At 38.8% G+C, this 12,703-nt stretch overlaps 1 protein-coding gene across 19 annotated transcripts in view; it reads right to left on the minus strand.

The window, feature by feature from the left end:
* LOC139135665 (pleckstrin homology domain-containing family G member 7-like) overlaps nucleotides 1-12,703 on the minus strand; it is a 111,455-nt gene that overhangs the window by 9,578 nt on the left and 89,174 nt on the right. For 7 of the 19 annotated variants that reach the window (XM_070703202.1, XM_070703209.1, XM_070703198.1 and 4 more), the window contains exons 3-12: nucleotides 12,242-12,347; nucleotides 10,594-10,688; nucleotides 6,759-6,887; nucleotides 6,360-6,394; nucleotides 5,880-6,010; nucleotides 4,462-4,521; nucleotides 3,594-3,656; nucleotides 3,084-3,130; nucleotides 2,426-2,536; nucleotides 714-857 (exon numbers count right to left, since the gene is read on the minus strand). In XM_070703202.1, coding sequence (XP_070559303.1) covers nucleotides 714-857; nucleotides 2,426-2,536; nucleotides 3,084-3,130; nucleotides 3,594-3,656; nucleotides 4,462-4,521; nucleotides 5,880-6,010; nucleotides 6,360-6,394; nucleotides 6,759-6,887; nucleotides 10,594-10,688; nucleotides 12,242-12,347 — 921 coding nt within the window. The remainder of the gene's footprint in view (nucleotides 1-713; nucleotides 858-2,425; nucleotides 2,537-3,083; nucleotides 3,131-3,593; nucleotides 3,657-4,461; nucleotides 4,522-5,879; nucleotides 6,011-6,359; nucleotides 6,395-6,758; nucleotides 6,888-10,593; nucleotides 10,689-12,241; nucleotides 12,348-12,703) is intronic. The other 12 variants (XM_070703215.1, XM_070703200.1, XM_070703214.1 and 9 more) reach the window with 3 other exon arrangements.

The following is a 12,703-nucleotide window of genomic DNA, read 5'->3' on the forward strand; positions in this document are numbered from 1 at the left end:
ATAATTCGCCACAAACTTAAATCAAACTTAATCTTGAAGGAGATAGTAGGGTCTCCTTGGTAAAGCGCGTTGCAAAGCTACCAATTAATGGGAAGAATTGATCGAGTTTTCTCTACCTATTAAAGCTGACTAAGGCGAATATTAAAACTGACACATTTCATTTCATGCAAACAGTGTGCAAAACGCACATGCAGACGGCGTAATGAGTTTTGTGATCAACGGGCGTTGTCAACACGGGCGTCGTTTTAACGATATTGCTTTCCCAGATTTGTCATTCCATGGGCAACTAGAACGGAAAATTGCTCCAGGAACCATAATAGATTTCTCGTGGGAAAGTTTACAATGCAACACTCATTTCGACGGAAATCCCCACTAACGATCTATTTTGTTGTTTTGGAGGAAAGAAAGAAAATAGTGGTCATAAATAGACAACATATGTTGGAGGACCGCCAGTGCGACAGGTAAATGGAACACTCAATTAATATGCCGACTAAATAGCCACCATCTAATGAAAAGTAACAGCATTTGCTGCAAAAACATATTGACATCAATGACACTTTATATTAAACAAACTACAAAAGAAATGCGACAGATGTTCATGCGATAGAAAATGATATCCAAGTTGCTATTTATTTGATGGGGTGGGCCGGTAAAAGCGATAACTCAGTACCATCAAAATGAAAGAATACTGAGATCGCGATAGGAATACTTACGTTTCGCAACACCATCAGATGATCCAGTAGATAGACGCATTCACCTTTGAATAGTTCCCATACTGCCTCTCGGCGCTTCAGCTCGGTCTCTGGAATCGGGTGGTGCGTCTTATCCATGCCGAAGAACTCCGACCAGTGCATGCCCTGGGGAGGACAAGTCGGTATGAAGATGAGGGTTATTTTGAGAAGGATGACAACTAACATCAGACTGTGCCAAAAAGGTTTAAGGTAGGACGCGCCTCAGGGACAGAAATGTGGGCTTTTAAATTCTAGCAATTCTCTTTTGATCAACCACTTGTGGAGGCTTATTGAAAGCTCTTGATGAAAGAGAAGTTTTCAACGTCTAACTTTTTCGAAAATCGAAAAATGTATTTTTCCTCACAGAGTTAACACTGGCATGGCGGCCATTTTGAATTCCAAATATCGGGATATCTTAGGTAATTTTATTCTCTAGTATAAACTTTTGCACGGTGACCGATGATTTTTATTGCTTTGTTAAGATAATGGTCGAAAGTTTCATTGACGAAAGTTTAGGCAAAAGTTTAAGTCTTTCACTTTCGGGGCCCTTATTATCTTAATTTAGTCTAATGTATGAAAGCACTTCATCGGTCTCATGAAATGGGACGATAAACAGCACAGTGAAGACAATAAATAAGTACAGACCTTGAATAGTATATCGCCATCATTTAATAATTCATTTTCTTTCTTAACATTGCCATACATGTCCCGAACGCAATCAAAGTACTTCTGATAAACAGCTGTAGAACAGTATATTTTGTTCTTACAAAGGTTAGAAAATGGAACATTAAGCAGAGAAGAAAAACACAATGCACGAGGGTATTCGTAGTTTTCCTTTCATGCAGTCTTTACTTCGTAATCATATATCTTACAGGATGGTGAAAATTCGAAACCAAGCCTTCAGAAAGTGTCACTATGTTTATGAAAAATAAGCCTGCCAGACATCCATCTTGAAAGGTTTAATCCGCAATGAAGACGCTGAGATGTCTTTGTGATAGTCGTCTCCCGCCTGGGAGTTTGTTTGATATTTATTTCCTCTGTTCGTAGCATGGCCCGAAGAAAGAAGACCCAAGGCCCAAGGCTATTTAAAAAAGAACCCTTACGCCCAGGGATAGCTGTTGATCTTCAGCCTATGACGTAAAAGCGAACTGTATTCGATAAAATGCGCACGAGTCCCAAAGCAACGCACAGCAAAAATGTCAAATTTTGCGACAGACAAAAAGCATTCACAGACGCCGTTGTACCGATAAAACCTTCAGGCATGTCACAACGGATCACGACATACTGTGGTGCCCGCAAGATCATATTTTCCGTCGTCGGCACCGATGTAAGAATATAATCTGAAAGCATGTTTGTGACGATGTTGACTATACTGGTTTGAGCCACTGGTATCGTGTAAGTTCACCGAAGTGTGAATGGCAAAGGTCAACAAAATAGATAACGACTTTTCTAGTACATGTTTCCTGTACTTGCACCTAAGCGCGCGTTTACCGCTTGTATTGACACTGCAGCAGTGAAAACACGAAAAACATAACCATGACTTTGTAATAAACTCGTTCTTGTAAGTACTTTGTGACCGGAACTACTTTTTGTTTGCCAACAGCAAGTATTTTGTAAACAAACCAAAAAACCTCGTCCGCAAGCAATAGTACTTCGCAAGTCAATGAATTTAAAAAAAAAAGAAAACTGTATACCTTGTACTTAGCAAAGTCAAAGTCATCGATTTCCTTGATTTTGATATTATTTAAAACTTGACTCAAATCTTCCAACGACGACGTCTTTTCCCTGTCTTTCTCCTTTTCTTTCTGCGAAAAAAAAATATTCAGATCTGTCAGTTTAAACACGGACATGGGAATGGATAATTGTCGGATCATTATGCCATGTCTGTGTAAACATAATTCAACGTTTCACTTCATGTAGAATGCGCCTCGGCGACAGATATTCAGACTCTCAAACTTTTACAATACTTTTTTCGGCCTTCCACTTCGCAATATGGAAGCTTATGGGGTAAATAAAAAAAAACCGGCTTATCTTTTTTTTTTCTTTTTTTTTTTTTTTTTTTTTTTTTTTTTTTTTTTGCGAAAATCGAAAGTTTATTATTTCCCATAGACTTAACACAGGGATGGCGACCATTTTGAACTTCAAGCGTCGGTAGATGTTAGGTAATTTGTTTCTCTAGTACCAAAATTTGAACGGTGACCCCCGATTTCTATTCTTAATTTTTGAAAGACAATGGTTGAAAAGTTTGCTCGAGTAAAGTTTGAAGTGTAAGTTTTTCACTGTCGAGGCGCGAACTGCCTTAATAATAAAAAATCACTAATGTAGCTCAATTGGTTGAACATTATGTCATACCTTCGTTTTTCTCAATGTCCATGTTGATCGGGATGACTTCTTGTTTTCTGCAATGAGACGTGACTTCATTTGTTAAAGATATTCTTCAAAAGAAAGTTTCGTTTTTGCATTTGATATAGGAACAAGGGCTTGCATTCCTAACACTGAGATAGAACAGTTTCCCACACGTATATTTCGTAGTCATTCCACTCCACTGCTTGAGGACTGCCGTTCCACGACTTTGTAATGCTGAATATATTAGTAGGCTGACGGCGAGTGCATTCGCAGTTACTGATGAGTCAGCATTTTCTGATGACGCAATACGTAGGAATACGTCATCGGTTTTTACTGTTAGTGTAAAGCAGTTGCAAGCGGCTAGCTTCAATCTCAGGCTACCTATTGCATTGCACTATTAAGAGATCAATAGCTTTGTTGACTTTGATATTTCTGACTGTCGTTAACATTTTGGAGAAACGAGAGGCCAGCATCAAAATGAACGTTTGTTTGAAATTGTCTTATGATGTGTCTTACCCTCTTGGCAATCTATGAGAGACCCATATGAATCATATGTTTCGCTCCTTCCTTGTAAATAACCTGTAATGAGTAGAAACCCTTTCTGTTCAAGAAATAAGTTCATACACAGGGTTACCACGTTGCAAAATACCGGTAACAATGGAACCGGATTAGAATTGTGCATGGTCAATGACAAAAATTAAGATTTTACATTTAACACTTCATCGTTTCTGTGATTTTGTGGATAATTTTCTGATGGCTAAAAAACGTCAAATTTGCCACCCGAAGTATTTTAAGCTGTAGAGTTAAGGTACAACATGCATTTCGTTGCCAACGTGCAGTGCATATAGGATTAATGTGTATAAAGGCCGTTAGTATGGTGATTTTTCGATTCTTGGATTATTTCATTTATATACTATGGAGCAAGTGAGAGGTTGCATTTTTGTTTCAATATTTGGTTAGGCACATGAGGTGTATTTTTTTCAACGGAATCCGATTCCAAATTGTTGAAAATGGCAACTCCTTCTTGTTAGCATCGGAGGCAGATAGGAAATTTGTGCCGAGCGGAGTCTTTTTTGGCCGAAATAGTCCCTTTGTTTCACCGCGCTGGATATAATGAAAAGAGGAAATTGGGTTCCAAATATCGTCTCAGGATTCGCCATTTCCCCTGTTCCAAATGGCATTGATGTTTTGACTCCGTACTTGGCTCCCGTTCTTGATTTGAGGTTTGAATTTTAAAGGTAATTCACATATAGAAATATTTACATTTCGCCGGTCGCTGGCGGTTGATCTCGCCCACACAACAATTTCACTTCGGATCGGATTTCGACAAGTTAGTATTTACTACAGGCCAATGTATTAGCAGAAAAATAGCATTGCATCTTACTGGCAACATGCATGCGTGGGACGCTGCTCGATTTACCTGAAAAGTATCCTGCGGAGAGACCTTCACATAAAAGGAGAAATGACGTAATTACTAACAAGAACCTACAGCAGCATGGAAATCATCGTGTTTGATTATTTTCCCACGTGATGGGATTGGGAAAATGCACTCATTTAATCATTTTCAGGGAAGATGTACGTACGTGTCATTGAAAATGTCGGGCCACGTTACACTGATTACAAAATGTAGGCTGGTAATTTTTTTTATTTCGCTAAGTCGGAGGCCGAAGAGAGTGACAATGAATTCGTTACCGGGGCACCGTCGACAACTCATCGCTCAAACAACGTCAAACCTGGCACAGATTTTCGGGGAAAAATATCAAAGGCAGGCTTCAAGTAACTGACAGCTTTGTTCAGAATGGATTTACTTGTATGATAAAATAGTAAAGACAGCACATTAATCAAACAACAATCCGAATATCTTATCAGAACAATCATGTGGAACCATTCCCATGGTAAGAGTTCACCGCAGGACCGTCGTAAATCATGAAGAAATCGTTAATAATTTCTAAGTAATGCATTTATTTGATTTTGAACGGGTATAAAAGACATGTTTACCAATATGGAAATGGAAAAACAGCTTGTGAAGGGACAGAACGGAGGCTGAATATAATTCGGCAGTATGATATTAACGCTCAAAACTGTCGATACATACATACATACATACATACATACATACATACATACATACATACATACATATATATATATATATATATATATATATATATATATATATATATATATATATATACACACACACACATACACACACACATACATAAACCTCCAGAAGAGCGCTCAAACCTAATTCAAGCTGTCCATGAAATACGATACACGTGGTATAAAAAACATAACTATCGAACCGTGCTTTGATAGACTTGTCAATCGACATATTTACAATCCAAATACGTTTTAATTTTTGCAAAGAAACTCTAGGAAAGTCAGTATGAGAAATATCGATTTCACAATTTCTTGCGAAAAAACTGGGTCATTGGTGATTGACCGTGATGCATGTTTTGAATGGGAGATTGTGGACGCCATTTCCCCTAGTGGCTGAAACATTTTCCAGGAAAATGGTCACATATTTGGTATATTGATTTTACCAAAGGCTTCATTGTACACAGTTTTGCATGCTTTCTTTCTTGGGTGACACCTAATGCATTTTATCGAAGCTATAAAGCTAGTGGTTTCGTTATTGATTGATGTATCTCTCCCTCGCTTCCCTACCCCCCCCCCTCCCCCGACGTAATACGAAGGGCACGGAAACATCTTTATACTGTGACTGACCCGAATGTGGGCGGAAAGGTGTTAAAACAATACGACTTTGAATCTTTTCATTAATTAATTATTTTCTCTTACTTGCTAAAACTTGACTTGTGCCGGGTTCAAGTCCGGGTATTGGCACGCCATCGACCACGTGAAGATCGCCGGGTGATATGTTCAGGGAGGGCAGACTGACGATATGGGCACTGGGTCGACGGGATTCAAGTCTGCAGAGAAAAGTTAGACAAAGTTGAGTTTATGCTTGTACCAACATTGAGTTTTGAGTTTTGCATTACATTTAGCAATTACATAATTCAGACGTCATATCAACACCGACACAAAATCACAAAATCACACATGCTCTGAGAGAGGAAACAATCACGATGTGCCTAAAAATTGATCCTCGGACTAAATCTGGTACTTTTTCGCCTTGTCAGCGAGTGTCACGAATTTGGCATTCCGTCCTTATTTCTTTCAACTATTGACTGGATTATATATAAGGTAAAACTCATAGAATACACAAACTTTTCGCTCAATCATCCGTTGTTATTTGAAGCGTAAATGATAGTTTCATACCCAGGACTGCCTTCAGACTCCTCAGGGAGAGCGTTCTGTAACAAATAAGAACATTACTTTGCTTGTCACTTAACGTTTCCATCGTTGACATGAGCGTGTCTTTTAAAACTACTGTCTAAATGGCGTCGTGTTCATCCATCCGTATGATGGTCTGGCTATGACGCCTCGTTTCGATATCAAAATTTTTGCCTCACGCCATTTAGTTTGACTACCAGATTCGCAAAACATGTTTTCGTTGACGAAACACATATTTACCGGTCAAAATGACAAGCTAACGTTACCTTTACGTGTTTGTCACAATTGAGCCAATCACAAAAAAAATGTCTCAACTTGCAGACAGCTATAGAAAAGTACAGACTGAACGCAAACGTGACTGGCTGCGTTCAATGCAGCTCTCACCTGAACTTGTAAAGTATTGCGTAATGTCTCTGACGTCATAGCCCCTCGCCGTCTCCGAAACGCCGATGGAGGTGGACGTATATCGTCTTCCTCGTCGGACTGGTTTTCCGATCCCGACGAACATTTCACCTAGTTTTGTAAAAATACAAAGAGAGAATTCTTTAAATCCGAACGTCACCGCGACCGGGAAAGCACGACTCCTCCGTAAAATACTGTTGGTGACCTGGTTTCGATTATTAAAAACGGAAATCATATTTGTGTTTATAAGATTAGGGAGTCTCCTCCAACTGATAAATCTCGCTACTTTCTGAATAGGTCAGTCTGACACATTCTCCGTTTAATCTTCGAACTACCGATCTCGACCTGAACAATTCCCGCCATTCATAAAACGCGCCGGGGAAGAAAAGACTGCAGACAAATGGGTCTTCTGTGAGGCACAGAGTGACATTGGCTCACGCTTCATTCTCTTGAGCTGTGGGTGGAATCGGGGCGCCTCAACACGAATAGAAGCATAGACAGTGGAGGGGGGAAGACCTCCACTGTCTATGATAGAAGCGATGAAGTTTCACACACAGGTAATCGATAGGCACGCAGCAGGTGACGGGCCGTGGTATGAAGATAAGAGATAGTGACAGCGCCAATTGAACGATGTACAAAAAATAGATATTAAGCTGATTCATCTCGGAACATGCAACTCTTTTCACTGACTGTCAAAAGTAAATCATTTCGCTCTTCACCAGCATTTGCGATAATAAATAACTTAAGAAAACTGGAAAGAGTATAAGGCTACGAAGGAAACTTGAGAACTAACTTTTTATATAGAAAATGTCAAACGATAAAATTCACAATTCTTCGAACTTTTCGATAGCGAACACGAAGCTAGGAGTCACGCTTTAACTGTACAGATATTATTTTTGGGCGCAATCAATCGCGCACGAAGTCCGTGACATTCAATAGCTCCGTATAAGAAATGATTGACTCGGCTAAAATGGGATTCACCGCATGTGTTCAGTCTATGCTTGAATGTATCTTTCTCGGTTGATCAAATGGAGAGCCCTCTAAAATTCTGAGGATAAAAATCAATTGAAATAACAGACCATCAGAAAGTACCAGTATTTTTTGCACGGGTAGTATTCTCAGTCGCGTGACAAAAGCTCTTGATATGACACGCACAGTATACAAGTGAGCTATCGTGAAAAAGCTGTCACTTGCTATGTGAGACCCGTTTTTATAGCCATCTTCTTAGCTTATTCACAATCGCATAAATTTTCATGATCGATTAAGATTGGCCCCTCTTGACCTTTCAATTGTTTTCTCTGCTTCTTAATTTTACTAGAAACTTCACCGGGAACTTTATCAAGATCGATATCATTGTGGATAAGCAAGCGGCAGAGTTAATTGCCTCGTTCACAGTTTCAGAGCATACGGTCGAGCGGTCTGCCGCACAGAGAATAATTCAGCACGCAATTTAAATTGTCATGGAAACAAATGTCTCTTCTCATTGTTTTTCACAATGGACGATAAGCTTAATCAATGGACTTCGTTTCAATAAAGGAAAATAAATATTGAGGTAGGTCTCGATGAAGAGAGTCGATAAAGCGATATTGCTGGATTTCGGTTTGCCTTTAAAATTTAACAGTATGAACGACATTTTTCTATCTCATCAAACCGTAAAATAACGGGCCTCAAATGGGGAAAAAATCTTCCACGAAATTGAATAACTGGAACACAGAATAATCTCGGTCTATTTCGGCTTGCCTTTGTTCTGCAACTTTAAAATCTAAATTTTTCGTCCCGTCCATTAAATTCTTTCTCAACATAATTCTAACTCGTATGCTTACATCAACCCTGAGCGTAGAAGGTTCAGTTCCATTGATTTTTTTGTGATTTTACATTAGCGGTTGTATGTATGTGTACATATGCACATGGATTATCGATAGCTGGCTGGCTAACTAGCTAGCTAGCTAGCTAGCCAGCCAGCCAGCTAGCTAGCTAGCCAGCTAGCCAGCCAGCCAGCTAGCTAGCTAGCTAGCTAGCTAGCTCGATAGATAGATAGATAGATAGATGGATAGATAGATAGATAGATAGATAGATAGATAGATAGATAGATAGATAGATAGATAGATAGATGGATAGACATACGTCATTACGTATAAATATATCGATATTAACAATGTCGATATATGTACAAAGTAATAATATATGTATACATATTTTGTATTATATACATATATTGTATTATATACATGTGTATAGCGAAGTTTGATGAGACAAATGTCGATACATACAATGTATGTACATTGTAGTTTCATCAAACTTAGCTATACATATGCATATAATATTAATAAACATTGTGTGTGCTTGTATATATATATATATATATATATATATATATATATATATATATATATATATATATATATATATATATATATATATATATAATATCCACTAGCCACTGGTTGTATTTGATGAGACGACAGATTTCTACCTGAAAACTAGACTGGCTCTTCTCATTAAAGGACTTTTATGTAAACGAAAGATCGGGTTGGCAAGTCTGCGTGTCCAGAAGAATAGTGTCTTGGAAGAAGGAAGTAGTCGTATGTTTGCTTTGTGATCACACAAACTCGTTCTCTCTGAATGGAGAGCACGTTTAGCTTGTCTGAACAGTGGGAAAGTGTTACAACCGCCACTAATGGTGCAATCTGGAGAGATTTTTTTATGTGTATTTACAATGAAACGCGGCTTTTCTGTCAGTATTTGGCTATTTATGATATGCTCTTCCACAGATCGGATACGTGAGGTTACCTAGTATTTTCTCTTGTCGTTGATCAAACACAAGGGTTGGGAAGGTGACGAAATAAACGTTGCTGTAAAACCATGATTTTTCTCTGACTGTACCGATCCAGTGAGATATCAACGTCGCAGTGCGTTGGCATCTGTAACGCTGTTAACGGCGATCTCAGCTTATTATGATTGACAGATTCCAGAAGCTGGAAAGCAGTTTCGATTGCCGAGTGTTCGTATCTGCCACCATCGACGACAGCACATCAAATGTATCGTAGGGTAATCGCTCTCGAGGTAATGGAGAATAAACTCTGTCGGTTGAAAATTTCGCCGAGCCGGCCCATGATGAAATGAGATTACCGACATGTGAAATACATACAGGCAGAAATTCTAGTAGATACATTTCTGTAAGGGTAGTGTTTGTTTTCACACCTCATTTAGAACACTAGCACGTCACCACACGACGTTCACGAGTCCACTTCACTTTGAAGAGCGCTGTAGTGCAAATACCGACATGATTTTGAGAGCGTACTGACGTACACATGATCCATGTCGCCAACCGTCGATACATGGGCTCTTCAACGTATGACCGCTCTGTGACCCGGACGTTGCCACGGTGAAACTGAGGTCAAACCAGCAATAATGCGCTAGATACACACTTATGGACGCAAAAGTTTAACATTATACAAAGGTGTTTATTTGCCGGCTTTTTAAATATTTGTCATAAACTTTGTTTCTCTTTTCTCTGAGAAAATATAACTACGGGTGACTGGGAAAGCTGCCCGGGTGATGCCTTCTCTTTCACGTAGGAGAGTCTGAATACAGCCGTCAGCTTATCGTTGATGTAAACGAAAAGTCTCAGTGAAATTGTTTTTACAAATTCGAGGAATTTACTTTCGCCTGCCTCGCTGAATACGAAATCGCAGAGAAAACCAATTGGGATGGGTTATTTTATGGAAAACGTGATGGTTCAACTACCTGGCACCTCATCATGCATGACGTTTTCAAGGAAATTGAGTACAATGATAATACAGTTATTTTCGCTTACCATACTGTCTTTATTGTAGGCAGCCCTTGTTTGCAGTGTGTCGGGTAGTGGAACGGTTAACGAACTCGCCTCACTGACCAAGGATTCTTGTGAACCTGTCGAAAATCAAAGCCAAGGTTGATTACTTTTCATCAGAGGGTTGAGAACATTTATTCTGAAAGCACGTGCGGCTTGTAACCTTGAATCACTGTATGTTTCCGTCGACGGCAATGTCAGAGAAACAATAAAAGCATAATTAAACTGATTTGATCCCTGAGTTTGAGAGATTTTGATCATGATTTGGCATGGCTATCACTATTTTGTCGGGAATATTCATTAGTTGAACAAATATCCGACTTCACCAAGTGAATGTGAACATTATAAGTCAGAGAATCTAATTTCTTGGCAAAGTAATGAATTACCCTGTATCAAGGTGCAATTTACATACACAAAACAACAAGTTCCTTTATCAGAATTTGAAACCATTACCCTACAAGTGTCGTATGAATTTATCCGGAGATTGTCATGAAAGTGATAATACGGGTGCTAGATGCATGGCAGTGTGTATCTATAGCTGACTCTGGGATCTGAATAGAGTGCAACATGGCGGCCAATCCACAAATCACGTGTGTCATATCATTCCATGGCTTACAATATGAATATCACTAAGTTGAGTTGACGATGTCTACCGATAATTTAAAGGTCGTTATCTTTGCCTCGGGAACTATACCACGGTTTTTGAATCCCACGCATCGATATTAGACTTCATTCGAAGTCTGAACAACCGAGTGCCGGGGTCAGAGGTTAGCCACGCATGCGCGATAGACAACCTGTCGTACAGGCAAATGGAATCTGAAATTCATGGTCATGATGTAAATGCTGGTAATAACCATGATGACGAAGACCACAATGATGTTGTGATGATGATAAAACTGATGACGGCGATTTCAGCAGGGTGTAAACATTACTGACAAAATAACAACAACAAGAGTAACCACAACCAACAACATGATCATAATAATTAAAATATTACATAATCATCATAATCTGAATAATAGGTCGGATTGCGACGTCGACCAAAATTTTATTTTAAGGGTATCTCTGAAAAGACAAATTTTTAAAATAAATTTTCCAAAGTCATAGTCACAAAGCGTTTATTTTCCCAATAACAACAGCAATAATAGTATAATAATAATAATAATAATAATAATAATAATAATAATGGGATTTGTCACTTAAAGTGCTGTCAAATAGTTGTCTATGACGATGGTCACTTAAACTAGTTTAAATGACTTGCACTGTGTAGTCATTCTTAAAATATTCTGAAGTGCCTCATCAGCTGTTCATGCTGAACTCTATAATGGGTTTGAAAGCAGCACTTAGAAGAGATTCGTACCGTCCATTTGCAGACCAACCAGGTTAGAGGTTGCATGGTCGATCTTTGCAGGCGAAAGAATATTAGTTTATCTCGTTGGAGGCACGGGTTTTAATAATAAACAATATTTTTGCTCTTTTTCTTCATAATCAAGTCATCTACAATATCTGTTTCGGGGAAAACTATTGATCGAGTTGAAAGTTTGGTCGAGGAACGAAGTCCGAAAGTCGATCTCTCTTTCAAAACAAAACAAAAATAACTGTCACTACAACGGCACAAAAGAGTTTAACTTACTGTGTAAACTTTCAACAGCAAAGGGGCTGTCCAACGAGTCGCCGTCATCAGCATGCGTGACTAAAACTTGTGGACTTTGTCTCATTGGTGAGTTCTGAGTCTTCGCCTAAAAGGAGTTGAAATTCAAAGAGAAAATCATTAAAAGGCATAGCAAGTTATCAAATCATTGAAATACGGCAAAGAAGGCTTTCAGCTTACATCCATGTTATTCCATGTCTTGAAGTTGCAAGATTAGTATGATCTAGGACTGGGTCTAAAACACTGTTGAATCGCGTCACTACAATTGCTTCCTTATGGAAGCCATACTCGACTCGGTGTCGGAACGACAACTTTACATCATCGTTGGCCAAAAATGATCTGGAAATAGTCTGCCAAACTTCGCCTTTTTCAAAATGCAGAACAATAAATAAATATCCTCATTACAAATAGTCTACCAAACTTCGCCTTTTTTTTAAAATGCAG

Source organism: Ptychodera flava, chromosome 6 (assembly GCF_041260155.1).
Source record: "Ptychodera flava strain L36383 chromosome 6, AS_Pfla_20210202, whole genome shotgun sequence".
NCBI classification, from domain to species: Eukaryota; Metazoa; Hemichordata; class Enteropneusta; family Ptychoderidae; genus Ptychodera; species Ptychodera flava.